At 44.1% G+C, this 17042-nt stretch overlaps 1 protein-coding gene across 3 annotated transcripts; it reads left to right on the top strand.

Moving 5' to 3' along the window:
• Nucleotides 1-425: 425 nt before the first annotated feature.
• Nucleotides 426-15762, top strand: mbd6 (methyl-CpG binding domain protein 6). 3 transcript variants are annotated; one of them, XM_079173958.1, is made up of 13 exons: nt 426-593; nt 1569-1780; nt 2507-2646; nt 3426-3528; nt 4248-4419; nt 6555-8924; nt 9413-10398; nt 10593-10701; nt 10859-11004; nt 11668-12435; nt 12605-12657; nt 12858-12924; nt 14010-15762. In XM_079173958.1, the coding sequence occupies exons 3-13, from the start codon at nt 2531-2533 to the stop codon at nt 14079-14081; spliced, it is 4962 nt and encodes a 1653-aa protein (XP_079030084.1). In that variant the 5' UTR covers nt 426-593; nt 1569-1780; nt 2507-2530; the 3' UTR covers nt 14082-15762. The 3 variants fall into 3 exon arrangements, with proteins under 3 accessions (XP_079030084.1, XP_079030085.1, XP_079030086.1); XM_079173959.1 differs by lacking the exon at nt 426-593 and adding an exon at nt 842-967; XM_079173960.1 differs by lacking the exons at nt 426-593; nt 1569-1780; nt 2507-2646; nt 3426-3528; nt 4248-4419 and adding an exon at nt 6076-6157.
• The last annotated feature ends 1280 nt before the right edge of the window (nt 15763-17042 follow it).

Below are 17042 nucleotides of genomic sequence, written 5' to 3'. Positions count from 1 at the left end.
TCAACATCATAGTATGCCCAGACACCAACAAACACACAAACAAGGCAATGGCTTTAATGCCTCGACAGACTTTTCTATATATAATGCAAAATGAATTTAGCCTATGCATGGTGGAATTATTTGGGATAATCAGGGAATGAAGGAGCGCTCTTAGAAGCAGAGATGAATATGATATGCATTAATAAATAGAACACTTTAAAAACGTGGGTATATAATTGAGTATGTCGTATGACCAATTATTGTGAACAGCAGGCGCGTATCACGGGCCTGTTATTATTCTGTCCTCTATCAAGGAGCTCTGCATTGATCTGTCTGGAACACTACAAAGGTCCCGTTGCATGTTGGGTACAATACTCCCTGAGCGCTGAATGCGCATGCGCAACAGAAAACTCCATTATTTTTTTTGCTCGGAATCTGTAAAAAAAAGAGAAACAGTGGGAAACTGTGAATTTGGGATTACATGGATCGCTATGGTTGTCGGAATACATTTGAATGCTAGACGGTTTAGCAAAACCGAGACCAAAACAGCGGCTGGATAAGTGTGCACCGGGAGCGGGACATCCTTCAGTCTTGTTGGGACCCTACAGAATCAAGTAAATTCAGTCAGTTAGCTCTGCTAGCCTAGCTGGTAGCGTTAGCCCCCAAACCCCAGGCGCAGTAAAATGAAGCGTTATTGCCCTTTGTTTTTAAATCGGACTGGCAGACGTTACATAAACGCTGAGCGCTGATTGATCGCGTTAATACGCGGGTTGAATCATGGTGTTCTTATATTTTACGGTTATGTATTAAAGTATCGGCCGTTTTCAAAACATTCTCTGGTTAGTCCGTTTGCTAACCAGCTAACTCTTGATTCTCCCGCGAGCCAGAAAAGCGAAGACTCCAAAACTTCGCCAACACAGAGAGGTTGACGCAGAGAAAAGGTTGATAGGTCCTGCTAACATTAACGTGAGCTAACGGCTGTCAATAAGTAAGTGCAATCTGACCAAATTCAAAGACTTTTTTTTTTACAAATCAGTATTGTGTCTCGCTCGTTTCTTATAACCGTAGCTAACGAGCAAGAGTTTTACATCGGAGTGTTTTGTGCGCCTGACAGCTGTCACGACAACATAGTACAAAGTAGGGTAGCTTACTAGCTTAGCTGTTAGCCTAGCTGCTAGCCTGCCTTGTATCAGTCGTGTAGTTGGTGAGATGTTGCACCGTGGCTGCATACTGCAGATCTGTCGACTAAGCGCAACTAGGATTTACACCAAGATTGTATTTTAAGTTATTTTCATGTTGCTTGCTTGTTAGCTTGTATGTTGTTTGTTGCAAGGGCAGCTCCTCATTTTGTAACGTTAGCTAAACATCAGTAAACCACGGGCCTATCCAAACACACCCTCCCACTTCAAAGTAGCCGCAGCTTGCTGTGAAGTTGTATTCTTTTTGAGAGAGCAATGCATCCGATGTGATCTTTTTCTTCTAAAAATACACTTTGATCTCATCACTTGCAGGGAATAGTTTACCACGTGAGGTATTTACCTTGCTCGTCCCTGTCACATTACATAACAAACCTCCACCTTTCTTTGCAGGCTCTTTATCTTCATCCTAGACCCTACTCTGATGTGAACTGAACCATTTCATCTACAAGAGTCGTCCTCTAAATTCAGGATCTGCCCGTCCAGGTGTTTTGGGCATCAAGTCAGGTTTTACTGGCAGTCTGTGTGCTTCTAACCCACCAGTATGTACATTGGACAGTGGATACCCTAGCCAAAACGGATCCTGGCTTTTCAAAGATGACAAGGTACGCTTAATGTGCTTGAGTTGTTCTATTTTTGGTTACTTTACCCTGACGTCAAACCAAAATCTGTGTTTCTTTTGCTGTGGCCTCACCCAGTGGTGATGTGTTTGTACCATATTTTGGGTTAAAAATGTTAGAGACCACACTCGCTTGAATTGTCAGGAGCACACAAAATAAAGAAGTGTTGGCCACTTTGCCAGACCTCTTTGAGGACAGATGAGAAGTAAAGTCTCAGTAACTTACATTGACTGACATAGTGCAATACATTTAATGAGCGGCCCTTATTGTATAGCATCCTTCAATATTCTGGTAAACCTAGGCTGACGTCATCATGGTCACACTGTAGTATTTGATGTTTTACGCTGACATTTGGTGTTGTGTAGTCAGATGAACGTGGCCCACACATTTAGCATGCAGGTTATAACACTGATATCCTGAAGACATTTGTTCATCCATTTTATGCATGCATTCATGTGTTAACTTATTTAGAGACTCAGAGTGAGGTACAAAAAATGAAGTATTAATACTAACTAGTATTATTATTAGTATTCTTGTGATCCTTTAGGCCATACAAATAATTTTGTCTTGACTATTTTAAAGCTCTGGTAAAGTGATTATTGAAATGTGATACATTTTGTTTTGAATAATCCTGACCCCTGGGGTCTTTAAACAAGTTGAACTTGCATGTAAAGAAAAGATGTGTCAACACTTTTGCTGCTTTTCCCCAAGGTGCTGGCAGGCCGCAGCTACAAAATGATGGGAGGCAGTGAGACTGTCAGCGGGGACAAGGATGGGGTCCACACCACTGCAATACACGTCCCCATCGGCTGGCAGAGGAGAGTGGAGGGCGGGCAGGTGATCTATGTCAGGTAGGTTGGTCCAGTTGAACAGAAAGCATATGCAGATTTATTGCTGATGTTTATTCATATTTGAAGACATTGATTTAACGTGACTGCTTATGAATGTATACATGCATACACGCATGAATGTTTATGTATGTGTATCATTTAATCTGGAGAAACAGGAATGCTGGTTTTGCAGCACATTTTATATTAAACAGTGGCTTGGACCTTGCTCAAAATGTAAGTGTAGAAAATATGAAATTGTTTAGGACCCGTGGTTCTCTGCAGTACTATTCAAGCCAGTCAAATGGAGAGAAGCGTGGTTGATGTACAAGCACCAATGAGCTTGATAATATAATGTACAAACAGCTTATACATATGTGGGCTATTGCCTAGATTTGTGATCAGTTAAGTCCGACTAGATGACTTGGAGACAGGAAACTGTGATCACATTTAAATAAACTCCTACGGTGTATAATACAGGTTTATGTTTCACCGCTTCAGATGTGGGCTGCAGAATCTGTTCTTTTTACTAAACTTTGTTCAATTTTAAAGATTTTTCTTTTCTTGTAATACTTAATGTATGCTGAAAGTTTTGGGGTGGCATCACATAATCTGTGTTAATTAAGATTTCCCAGATTTAAGAGAGGATTCTATTTACATTTCTAAATTGTTACCTGGGCTAAAATGGGTGTGCTGAGCTTTGTAACTTAAAACTTAGTTTTTCTTTGAACATATCTTTGTTCACATATTTTAAGTTTGCTTTGAGTTTTCTGTTACAGTTTGTCCCCGTCTTCTGTTTATAGTCCCAGTGGCATTGCTCTATGCTCTCTGGACGAGGTCAAGACCTATCTGTTGACTGACGGCACCTGCAAATGTGGTCTTGAGTGTCCGCTCATCGTCAATAAGGTAAAGCCAGTTATTTTTAGATTTGTTAGTGTTGTGTTTGTGTGTGGTCAGGGTGGACACAGACGAAATACATTCAGTACACAGTATATCCAGATATTATCTGGACTTTTGAGTTTTTTGACGTAGTAAACTCTGTGACACTTGAATGTGAACTTATATTTATAAAAAAAAGCATGGTGATGACTTCTGAGCCTCTTCAAACTCACTTGACCACTGTGGTGGGTTAGCGTCGTTTGTTCAGACACTGATGTCAATACATGCTGCTTTGTTTATCGCAATGTGTTGTGATATTGAGGTAGGAAATGTGTCTTAAACAAGCTTCAGGCATTGTGTTTGCATAAACAAAACTGTAAACTTGAGTCAAACTCACTGAAGTGATATTCAAAGAGTCTGTACTCATCGGCAGCACTGGAAGATGCTGGCATGTGACATCCCCACACGTGTTGAAATACATATCTATGACTAACTTTTTTAATTAGGTTTGTCCAACTGTGTAGAATCATGGCTGACCTTTTCTTCATAAAACATGTGAGTGCACTTTGTCTGCAATAAGCAACAATCCCTGTGTGCATATTATAAGTGTAAAATAGCCTCACTGGTGCCCTTAACGGTCATACATTTGATGAGATGTTTAGCAAAGATCTCGCTCAGATTTCTCTCATGATGCAAAGAGTTCTCCCCGAATTCTCTCCAATCCTCTTTTATCTGCTGTCCTGCAGGTTTTCAGCTTCACTGTGGAAGTGAAGGTGGAGCAGCACAGCCAGCCATTAGGCAAAGCAGAGCAGGACATGACCAAACTGTGTAACCACCGCAGGAAAGTGGTAGCAATGGCTGCTCTGTGTCGGAGTATGCAGGCCTCACAGCTGCCCTTCGCCAACCTTCATCATCCAGGTAAAGTTTGACTCCTGTACCGGTGTACTATTGAAACGTAAACTCATCTATTAATAGCTTTTCTATACACATTTCTACTGATTTCCTAAACAGATGCTAATCAGCATCATCATTATTGTTAAGGTTTCTTTAGTTCAGGTGTATTAGGTTGATTTACATCGTTTTGCTATTAGGTTGAGTGTGCTGGGTGCGTAGTACTCGCCTCATGTAGAGGGCTCTTATGGGACTATGATCTCACAAGTCCCGCAGGACCCGACACAAATTCACTCTGTGTGGGAGCGCTTTGTCAGTATCAACATTGTGATGGGATGAATTGGAGATAATATATCATTTATGAGAGACTGTTATTATTGGGCTTAACCATGCATGCAAATTAGTGGTGCAGCGGATCATAGAACTCACGGTTCCGATCGCATCAGGGTCACGGATCGGTTTAGCACAAAAGAGAAAAAAGGGAGCAAATATAACTTTTAGAGATCCCTGATCGAGTTTTCTTTTGCCGATCATTGTTGATCCATATTGTTGTAGCAGCTGGTTTACAAGGTTCCAGACTATTGTGTTTTTGCCACCATCCCCAAAATCATTGGGAAAATCAAGTCAGTGTAAACCATAAAAACATTCTAAATTTGACCTTTTACTTTGTTATAGTCATCTATATTGGGGTTTTCCTCTTCCTCTAAGAAACACACAATTCAAGTGATAAGGAAATAATTGTCTTCATTATTAGTTTTAATGATGCATTATAAGCTGCTAGAGGTATTTTAAACAGGTCATAATTCATCTCTAATATCTATTTATGTTGTTGTAAAAACATCTCTTTCAAACAACTGGATTTATTCAAGTTTTACGAGATTACATACGAACACATAATTACGTTATAATTTACTTTCGCACAATACTCATTTTCACTGAACAGAACCTGAACGCATCATGATGTAACTGAACGTAACCTTCGCTCTTCTCCTGTCAGTTTAAACACGGATTGGTTGTTTACAATGTAACATTATCAGATCGGCGACTAAAAAAGCGTACAGGCCGATGTCCTGATCGCATATTTTACTGAATGTCGGCGGATAATGATCGTCAGTAAAACTTTATTTCACACTGTGATGGTTAACGTTAAACTGTTTTTAATCTGCGTTTCACATGCGTGCCGAACCGTGAGGGGGGGGTCCGTACGGATCAACAGTGGTCCGTTACACCACTAATGTAAATTCATTGTCCTTCAGTAAACCACATGCCTTCAAAGGACAGATTCAGATGTTTCCGTTTAGTTTCTCCCTCGCTGTCTTGTCTCCCATTTCCTTTCTCTCTCTCTCTCTCTCTCCTTGGAAGTCGTACACTTAACCATCTGGTTTGTGTCTCTGACATGGTAATCAACATTAGTTAAATGAAAAATGGTGACATGCTCCATATCCATGTTTGAATACACTTTTATGGATTTAGCTTGAAGCAATAGGAACTGAAAGAGCTAAATGTGTCTTATTTCTCTGTAAAGAGGGCCAGACTGATTTTCAATAGAAAACATTTTGTATGTTGTGTGTGTGTGTGTGTGATCCGAATCCCTACAGGAGTAGGTGGGAGTGGGATGGGGTATCTGTCAGAGCAGTCAGTGATGGTTGGAAATCCTGCGGGAGCAGGTGGGTGTGGGATTAAAAACAAAGAGTGCTGGTCAGTGCAGCAGCTGTCAGCCACGCGGAATAAAAAGAAGACAGAAGATATTCAGCAAAAATGATTAGTGGGTGTTTCGTGGACACTTTGTTTGCTCAGATTTGTTGTCTTTCTGCAGTTTCTACCCAACAGTATATTTGAGCAGGTCCATAGTTTTACGGTGCTCAGCAGAATAGTACTATCTTTGTGGTCCTGTCAATCCGTCTTCATCTGTATTTATATTTTGACAAAATGCATGTCAACTGCCTTTTAATTATTTGGTTGTTTTGTCCATAATGTGCTTCCAGTGAACACACATCCACCATAGTGCACATAAGTGTTAAAATATCAACGTATCGTTACTGAATATTTTAAGCGGTTTCAATCAGAATTTAAATTCTCAGTATTTAGTTTATAGACTAGTTTATAGAAGCTTTGAAAGCGACTTCACCATAACCCATATGCGTCTGTGTGTCCACTTTCAGAGATGAGCAGCGGAGTGGACAGCCGTAATCCAAAGCGAATACTTGTGGATCGGGAAGAAGAGGACCGTAGCATTTACCATCCCAAACTCCATCCGGTCCCAGCTCGACCCCACAGCAACCTCCATATAAACCCTTCTGCCAGCCCCAAATCCTCCCACCACTTTATTTACCCTTACAATGGTTCCTCCCTTGTCCTTCACACAGGCACAAACTCTCACCAACCCCTAGATGCTTTTAGACGGCTTCAAAATCCTCCTCCTATTCCTGCCTCCTCCAGCTCCTCCTCCACGTCCTCATTCCCAGCGTACAGCCCTGCCCAGAGATCACCTCGCACCCCCACATCTCAAGGTCAAAGAACTCCCAAAACCCCAGAGACTCCGGGTTCTCCTCGGCTAGGGCCCCTCTCTACGCCTCCCCCCTCTTCCCCTATGAGCATGGGCGGAGGAGGAAGAGGAGCACAGACTCACGCTCATCATCCTCATGGTGTCATTGTGGGAGGCTCCCCCCTCTCTCCGTCTCCCTCCCTCTCTCCCTCTGTTCATAACATGAACTGTGTGTCTCCTCACCAGCGGTCCCGGCACCCTTCAGCTTCTCCTTCCCCTCTCTCTGATCAGGGAGGAGGCTCAACCGCGGCGGGAGGAGGACTGATGGGAAGTAACTTGCCTCAGAGGAGGAAATCCACCTCTTCCTCTCCACACTCCCCTCTCCCCGGTGGCTCCCCAAACCCCAGCCCCCACTTCCCCAAGTACAAGCTGGAAGACATCTTGGAGCAGTTTAAGAACTCAGGCAACAGCAGCACTAATAACCACCACCTCCTACTCCCTACTAACCTTTCCTTACTGACCAACCAAAGCAGTAGCAACCCTAATGCTCCCTCCTCAAAGCCCTCAAAGAGTACCATGAGTCCGATTCCACCAGGTTTTGGGTTGAACTCCGCAGGGACTTCTAGTTTACCTCTGGGGCCATTTCTGAACCAACACCACAGCCATCAGGGAAAGCTGTCAAACCCAACTTCTTTCCCTGCGAGTAGCCTGCTCTCTGCGGCTGCCAAGGCTCAGCTGGCTCACCAGATAACCCAAGGCCAGGGCTCAAAGGTGGCCAGCAACCTGGGGAGCTTGCCCGCTTCTCTGGAGGTCCTGAAAGACGGACAGCAGCAACAGTCATCCAAGGTAACTAACAGCACTTTACATAGTAGCCACCCTCCCTCCTCCAAAGCTTCTACTAGGCCTCCCCATCCCTCCCTTGCAGCAGCCTCCGTCCTTTTCCCCCCATCCCACTCTCTGGCCCAGTCCCTGGCTTCCTCCTTGCCCCACCTACCTCCCACAACGGAGCGCAATGCGTCGCACAGGAAGAGGCAACGGCGATCTCCCACAGTGCTCAGCATTCTAAGAGACACCCAGCAGCTGGCTAATGGGCCGCAGAAGACCCCACCAGGAGACACCGTTATCAACCTGTCCTCCTCTTCCTCTTCCTTCCCCACCTCCTCGCACTCCTCCTCTACCTCAGCTGTGCAGAACCAGAATGCCGTCATGTTAGAAAACCATCATCATCATCTTCTACCCGGGCAGACGCCAAGGCTCCCTGTTTCTCGACAGATGGCACACCTTTCCAGGCCTCCTAGACAAACTGAGGCTCTGGATTTCACTACAGGCCTGACGCATACACCTCTTGGCTTGGATCCTCCAACTCAGCCTCTGTCTGCTCTGTTGCGCCTGCTCAGTGTGCAGAACGCGCAGGCCTCAGCATCCAGCTCTGCTTCAGCTCAGCCAGGGTCTGTTTCTCATGAAGGAGGTGGACACACTAATAAGCAGAGCCCCAGACGGTCGCCCTCTTCTCCCGCCTCTCATTCTAACGTCAGGCACTCGCAGACGCGGTCACCGTGCCGAACCAGTAACACTAATCCTCTACCGTCGGCGCTTCAGCCGCTTTCTCCTCCCCCGACTTCCTCTCAGTTCAGATCGGTGCAGTCTCCAACGCATCCTCAGTCTACGAAATCAAGTCCTCTACTGACACATTCAACACTGCACAACTCAAATTTAGCTTTACACAACAGCTGCAGCCCATCTCAGCATACGTTCCAGACTCCAGACAAGCATCAAGCAACTGAGAATCACATTCCTACAGTTGACTCTGTTTCGCAGGAAAGGTCACCACAGGGCACAGAGATGGGTAATAACAGCATAAATTCATCAGTGGACCTGAGTCATTCTCAAGGCTGTGCTTCTATATCCAGCTCCCCGAAGCCTCTTGATCTTAGCAACCATGTCCTGGCCCTTCTCGCAGCATCTTCCACCGCACCCCAGGGGGAGGGCAGCTCCTCTGACCATACCACTGATGTTGTGATGTCTTCTCAAGGAAATCCAATTGCAGGTGAAGATATTTTAAGTCTGAAGTGTGCTTTTTTTTTTTTTGTCTTGAACATACAACCATAATATTTGAATACATATGGATGTAACATGGCTTGTAGAGCTTTGCAATATGCTGAAAATGCACCCATATAGACATCAAGATACTCTCGCCACTTTAGCTCATTCAAGTCTGTTTGATATGAACTGTGTCATGAGTTCTCCCTTTTTTAAAATCCGGCTTTATGGATGATCGTAGCTCTTAGGATGGTTGAGGGCAAGGGATACAAATCTGAACTCTTGGTTCACCGTCTTTGGGTATTGATGTGTGTGTATGTGTTTATTGATGTGCTTTTGCTATCTTGTAAATGTAAAGCTAAGTATTACGTACCAGAGTTTAAATCCTGTGTAAAACACCGCAAACTGCCCAGCTCAGGACCCCTTGAATATAATGTGTTTACTGATTGATAAGTCAGCCTGAACAGATGTAAATGATTCATGTCTCTCCCACAGGGCCGGATGAGTCTAGATGTGTGGACCCGAAGGTCTCCATAGTGACCAAACCTCCAGTAGCCACGAGCCCCAGGCCAGCTATCTCCTCTCGTCTCGGGGATAATCACAGTCCTCATACACCTTCAGCTGTGGGTGACTCAACCTCGCCCTTACCTCTGGCAGAGGCCTTCCCCTTCATGAACCAAGAGCAGCTGCTTCAGTTGCTGTCATCCACAGGAGGTCTACCGTCCCTCCTGGACCCAGCAGTCCTCGCTTCATTGCCCCTAGGGGGGCTGTGGTTGGGAGGGCTACATGCACAGATACATCCTGCCACCGCACAACAGACTCTTGCAGAGCAGCAGCAATCGGAGCAGCAGCAGCAGCAGTTACTGATACACCAACAAGAGACACAGCAGCAGAACCAGGATCAACAACAGAAGCAGTTAAACAACAATCCTCTGTTTCCCTTGTTGCCTTTGTTGAGTGGCGCACAAGGGGAGCTGCCTCTGAACCTTTTGGGCCTGCTGAATACACTCCCACCTTCAGCCTCAACCCCTACCCCAGGACAGGAAGCTGATTTAGGGCTCACAGAAAAAGCTAGCCTCCAGGCTCTGATCATGGCCTCCTTGTTACTCGGGCAACATCAGGCGCCTTTGTTACCTCTGTCTGGGCTGGGTCAGTTGAGCCAGGTGAGCTTGGAGCCACAACACATCACCACCACATTGGAAGGCCTCACCTTGGATAAGACCTCTGGCCTCCTGGATCCTTCAGCCCTGTCGGGCGCAGGGCTCTTGGAGGTCGCCCAAGGCCTTCTCCCCATTCCCCCAGGAGCTGAGGGCACCATCCAGGCCCTACAGTCTCTGCTCCTTCCTGCCGCTCATCCCCACGCAGCCTTCCTGCCCCTCAGCCCTGCCTTGCTCTCTGCTGCCCTGAGTTCTGCCGAGCTCCACCCGTCTCCCCACACCCAATTAGCTTCTGCACAGCAAACCCAACATACCCAACCTCAGGTAGGCTCCCCTACCTCCTATAGTTCTCATTCCTCTGAGCTCCCCATAGTTTCCCGAGAAAAACCTCTGAGCTCATTTCCTTCACTGCTCCATTGTTTCTCCCTGCGTTAGTTTAACTTTGTTTCACTCTTTTGTAATTTGTTTTCCTGAAACTAAACTCCTCTTCGGTCCTCTACTGTACTCTATTCTCAAAGGTACCTACTGATGGTGGTGTTGACACCCTCATCCCCTTCTGTCTGCAAGCTAAAGACAACCCCATCCTCCAACAGTTACTGCCCACTCTGCTTAACTCTGCTGTATTAGGTGAGTTGGTTGTAACACTTGTTTCTAAAGAATACACTCTGTATGTTTGGAATAAATGAAATGATACCAACAGTTGTCAGTATTAATACTTGAAGCATTGCAGATAGTCTGTATCAATAAGCCATTAAATCAGTGCCACTATGACAAATCTTTGCAGGAGATCTTTCTGGCATCACAGGACTACACAACTTGTTGGGGATTGGAGCAGGTTCCATCCTCCTACCTTCAGTCCAGACCTCTTCTTTGGGCATGCCTCTGCTGCAGGGTCCTGATGGAGCTATCAACTTGCTTAACAACCTACAGGTAGGTACCTGGCCTTTAGCTCAGTGGATAAACCATTCAGGGGACAGCTTCTCGCTTTTAGCCGGCGCTGACTGTCGCTATTGCCGGTTAAAATAACTCACGTCACCAGTGGCAGGCTTTATCAGCTGTTGCTACCTCAATTTTATTCTGTGAGTAACTAGATGATGCACATGTATCATACTTGGCTTTTGACGGGTTAAAGTGCTCTCTCAGCTGGTCTGTGTCCCAACAGAGTGAGACGTCTTCTCTTTGTCGGATCGCATCACATCCGTTCTAGGAGTCCCATTCTCCCAGTTAACTTATATTTAATTTGTGTTTATACGCTATAAACTAAACAGTTTTGAACCTGGACTTTTAAGTATTTGGATCAAGTAGCTAAAAAAAACATCAGATACATATATAAAATTATATAAAGGTAAAAATAAGTAGACTCTGTATCTGCAGATACACAATGTTGAAGGACTTTGATCAGTCGTGCCAAAAAACCCTATTTTTTCTCGCTGGCTTGTTACAGTATTTGCATATATGACAGCAACTGTGGATAATTTGCCTTTGGATTCTTTTCCATTTATGACAAAACGCATGGGTTGTTCCCTAACATTTCTTTGGGGATCTTTGACTGTTACTGATTTCCTGAACCTTTTGTTATTTTCTTTCCTCCAGCTAAACCTTGCACCACCCTCAGAAGGAGACAAGCCAATGTCATTGCAGGAAACACAAAGTCCTGCCCGACAGGAAGACATTCCAGCCAGTCAGATGGCTCCCGAAGTAGTACCCAGTCCTGCTCCAGCTCCAGTTTCAGGCCCGGCCCGAGAACACAGCCCACCCCCACAGCGGGTATCTGAGGGCAGGTCTGTTATCGATCCTTACACCTCTTTCATGGACACGATTTATACCTCCTTCCTTCAAGTCAGCGCTAAAGAGCAGGAAGGCAGGGCCCATATGGGGCCGTCTGACCCCACATCACCCTTCTGTGCCTTACCACCGGTTTCTTTCCCCGTGGAACACCATACCCCGTCCACCCCTGTTCAGACTCTGCCCCAGGCAAGTGCCCCAATCTCCCTCAGCCCACGTCGGGCCTGTTCCCTCCGCAACCCAGACTTATCCCGACTCAGCTTGGAAGCAGCAGCCCATTCCCCAGCCCAAGGGACGCCCAAACCCACTGACGATGGGCCTACGTCACCTTTACAAAGGAAACCGGTGATGGTAGAGGGACATACCCACCCAGAGCCTCCTCTGCCATCCATGTACTTTGAGGAGGCTAAGACGGACTGCACAGGGCCTGCTGCGGCTGTGTGCCCCTATGTGGAGGCGGGGGTAGACAGGCAGGGGCATCTTCCCCATGCGGGGTACCTCAGTCCCAGGGATGGATGCAGTGGGAGGCCCAATGAGGAGACAGCTGGGACGCTGCTGCGCACCGAACAGGGAAGGGTGAGTGCCTGGGTCTCCTGTTTCCTTTAAACTTAAGAAAACTAAATGTTATATCACAAAGTGGGACTGCATAACTATCCTGCTGAGACACCAGAATTTAGCATGGTATGGACCAAAGACTGTATAGAAGAGGAATGACTGCATTTTTGCTATGATTTTCACCTCTAAGGACCAAGCGGGAGCAGTGGGTGGAGCCAGAAGAGGAAGGAAAAGGAAACAAACGTAAGTGTTCTTGTTGACAGTTCATTCCTCAGACATGCTCTAGACATTGAATCGCCCGTATTAAGCAATTTCCAGTGAAATTCCGAGTGGCGTCGGTCTTGAGACCTTGAACTGTAATGAATCAAAGATGTTGCATAACGACTGTATCGGGTGTATTTGGGTATATTGTGCGTTAATGTGTTTCTTACTTTGCCTATCAGGCTACAGAATGTGTTAGAAGACTTCAGAGACATGGATGCTACAGCACTAGAGGAAACCAAGGCCACGGTAAGACTCTGATGTATTGGTTTGATTATCAGAAGCACTAGTTCTCTATTACCTCTCACTTTTTTTTCTTGAATTGTATTTTCCTTGTCTTTTAAAGTACATTCTGTTTCTTCTCCAGTTGTTGTTCACTACAATGTTACTGGTACTTTCCAACAGTCTGGATTCTTTTATCCATGTTATCGCCTGACTCAATGACTTTTCCTCTAGTATGACCATGAGGTTCGCATTTGTGGTTTTGAATGAATTGTCTTCTCAACCATTGAATGGATTATCATGGAATTTGGTACAGACATTCATGTTCCCCTTCAGGAGGAATTGTTATAATGTTGGTGATCCCTTATTTTTTCATTTAGCGCCATCAGCAGGAGAACATTTTTTAATCTATTCAATACTTTGGTATTTGACCAAATGCCTGCAGAGCTTTTCATCAGCCAAAAGATAATGAACATGGTAAACATACCTGCTAAGCGTTAGTATGTTAGCATTGTTATTGTGAGCATGCTGACGTGAGCATTTAGAGTACCAAGAGTATTTTCCACATCATCAAATGGCTGCTTTAACTCCCTTTTGTATGATTCAAATACACAAGTAACAAAGAAAGTGTTTTCATTTGCTTGCTTTGCTTGCACCACAGAAATTCCAGCGCAGCACAAACAAATGTCATTTAAAAAAAAGAACGTCATAAAATCTTTTCAATAGATAAAAAAACTAAACCACGTTCAAGCAAAAAAACAGCATTTGAGAAAACAATCCTTTTTAGGTGAGTGGTTTTTTTAGGAGCTTTTAATACTACCACATTATCTTCATCAGCAGATTGAGCTGCCGGGTTGTCATACAATTGTATTTACATTTTTTTTAGGACTTCTTGTCCATGTTGACTCAGAAGTCAGAGGAGTAGTATTCTGTCTCGTACACCGTACTCTTACAACCCTGTGAAGAAAACAAATGCTAGATGTGAAGAGGAATCTTTGTGTCCCGTACTGGGAATGATGGTGCAGTTCTGACTGCGGTGGTGAAGTCATTCCGTCACACTGAAAGGAGATAATGCTGATGTGACTGTAATTTCTGTCTCTGTCCCGCTCCAGACAGCACTGCTGAAGCCCGAGAGGTCAGTCCGCGGCAGGAGGCGACGAGGCGCCAGGTCTCAGAGGCAGTGATTGGTGGAGGGAGCTGTAAGTCACAGCTGTCCACCAATCAAAGGCGGCCAGGCGTCTCACTTTTCCCCTCCATCTCTCCAACATCTTCACCAATGTTTAGACCCGTCGTTTTTTTTTGTTTTTTTTTTTAGTTCAACTGCACTAATAATATGCCGTTGTCATGTCAACCATTGTTATGGCAACCACTATGAAAAACACATAGGAGAGAGATCTAGTCTGAAAACTTAATTTATAAAAATGTGTAAAAAAAAAAAGAGAGAAATTGTGTGGATACTCTTTCACTTAGTTCTTCTTTTAGGTCTAGTTCACAAAATAATGGTTGCTTGACATTGTGATCAGAGATCTGTTAAATATGGTTGTTGTTAGAATTATATCAATGAGAAAACACACAAGAAACAAGAGTACTGTTTTTCTTCTCATCAGTGTATAACTGAGTCAGGATGAAGCCCAACTACTTGAACGATGCTCTCTGTTGAAAGTGTGTGTGTACGTGTGTGGATGTGTGTGTCTTTTTATGCATCTGAGTGTGTGTTGGACAACAGTGCTACAGCTGAGCCCCTCACTAGCCGACCGTTAGTGGAAGTCATTCTCATTGAACAGGATCTGTTTATAGGATAAAGGGTTCTCTGCAGAGACGCATGGTGGTTGTATTTCAAGGAAATGTTTTGAAGGGTTTTCAGAAGGTGCTGGAAGAGAATATAAGAAGGAACAGACTTGAGTTTTCTTTTCTGTCAAAGTATAGAATATCTTTTATATGGGACAAGCCAAGGAAATAATGTTCACCTTATCAGGTTTCATGAATCCGTTTACATCAGCCACACAGAAAGTACCGTTTTAACATAATTCCATGTGTCCCGTGAGATGCTCCCTCGTGGTCACCAATAATGTCAGGATACCCCGACATGTCACAGAGTGAATCTGACAACATCCGTTTGCAAGGTCCACAATAAATGTGGACCATTTCAGAAAAACTTTGAGCATCATTTGTCGCATTTCGGCAAACCCACTTGCACTTCACATGCTGTCATTTGTCACTGTGAAGAATTACACAAAGCTGTGGTGTGATGGAGACTGTTTAGTATCCATTGATCTCGCCCCTCACCCAAACGTCCACTCCTCAGCGGGGAGATAAATGTCTGGAAAAGATATTGAATATTTGCAGGAATCCCGAGGTCATACAAATTACAGAACGGTATGTCATTTGATTGGTTGAACGCACGGCTGGATAAGTTAAACACAGTGAACGATGACGTCTTACGTAGATCTTTTGAGTATTACTGTGGATTTGGAGTCATTTCTTCCCTCTGTCTCCTCATGTCACTGTTTGAGCTCTCCTCCACACACTGCCCTGCCCCAAGAGTACTGGCATCTCTTGCTGTATTTAAAAAATAGAAAAAAAAGAAATAAAGAAAGTGAAAAAGAAAGCAGATTATGCAATTTCTACACTTGGAGATTTGTACATATGTACAGTTAATGTGTTTTATTTTGATTTTATATTGTTAGAGAAAGAGACAAGAGAGAAAACAATGAATTGTGAATTTTTCTGGGAATTGTAATTAAGTATTTTTCTCATTCTACCCCTTGCTTTCAATACTTATGTTTAAAAAGACGATTAAATTGTGGACTGTAGCTTTCTTTTTTTATATGGGAGTCTTTTTTTATTTAATATTAAACTATTTACAGAAAATGTACCTTGTGTTGATTTCTCTTCTGAAAGCATGTGAGAAACCTAATGATGTAGTTTATAGGTATCCGGATTAGCCTTGAACTCGCACACATTGTGAAGGATTATAATGAACATGCGTAAAACATCGTAGGCTATTACTTCAAAAAAGATCAAGATGTTTGATTGATAGCTTAAAATGGAAGTCTCATACCTGCTAAATTACTGTCAATGTACATATTTCAAAACATACTCCAAAGAAGTCCCAAGGAGAGGGTTTATGTGTCAACTGCACAATATTCTTATAAAGACGGGGTTAAAGTTACAGATTATTTGTGCATTGTTGTTGACCTTCACTAAATCAGAGTTGTTTTACCTCCAGTGAAGGAAGATGTGTATTTGTCGTTAATCAAAATATCTTAAAAATAATTAGGGATTTAATTGAAAGTGTCCTTAAATTAACAAATCTGGCCCCACAATTATCTACATGTTGATGCAGATAAATATCCGGAATTATTTAATATTAATTTACAGAGTTGTGTGGCCTTGGTGGAACTAATTTGCTGGCTCATAGAAAGTAGTATAAGTATTTATTTATGCTGATGTGTTTTTCAGTTTTGACATTGTGCTGCATCATCCCAGTCTGACCAGACACTGATGCGCCTTCAAGGAGCCCAAACTCATCTTTTAATCAATAATCTCCACTGCCTTCCCATAATGGTGTCTTATACCTTCCAAGAAATGCAGTGTGGCATCGGAGAGGGGCCAAGGTATGACTTTGAAGATTAGTCACTGCATCATCGGGCCTGGCTGCCGCTTTACACAAGGCAATGAAGTTATCCTTGCTGGCTCTGTAAGGATGTGACGATGCAACACGGGGCTCTGGTTTCCGCCTGATCCGTGAGGGGGATGATGTGGGTACCACTTTAAAGAGACGGATGCAGACCACGCCCTTCATTTATTTTCCCGATAGAGGGCGCTGTAGCGTCCAACGCAGGCCGATCATCAGCAGCTTTACCCCACTGCCCTTCCAGCAGCATCTCACCTTCAACCGGCCTGACGCACATTCACCGCCGCACCCGAAAGGGAAAAGAAAAGAAATAATCAGGAGAGAAAGACAGCGTCAAACAAACCATCACGGAGAATCGAGTAGCATCACAGTCAGTGGTTTTTAATGATGTAGGCGATCGTTTTGTGATTTGACATCTAATTTAGCCTGCCTGCCTCTCTGCGACAAGGAAAGACCGTCCAGCTGCGCACAAATACATTGCATCGTCTCTCGGCTTGTCGGGATAAAA

Source organism: Pholis gunnellus (assembly GCF_910591455.1).
Source record: "Pholis gunnellus genome assembly, chromosome: 2".
Taxonomy (NCBI): Eukaryota; Metazoa; Chordata; class Actinopteri; order Perciformes; family Pholidae; genus Pholis; species Pholis gunnellus.
The sequence above is the reverse complement of the archived record's forward strand: the minus strand, read 5'-3'. Positions and strand labels throughout refer to the sequence as shown.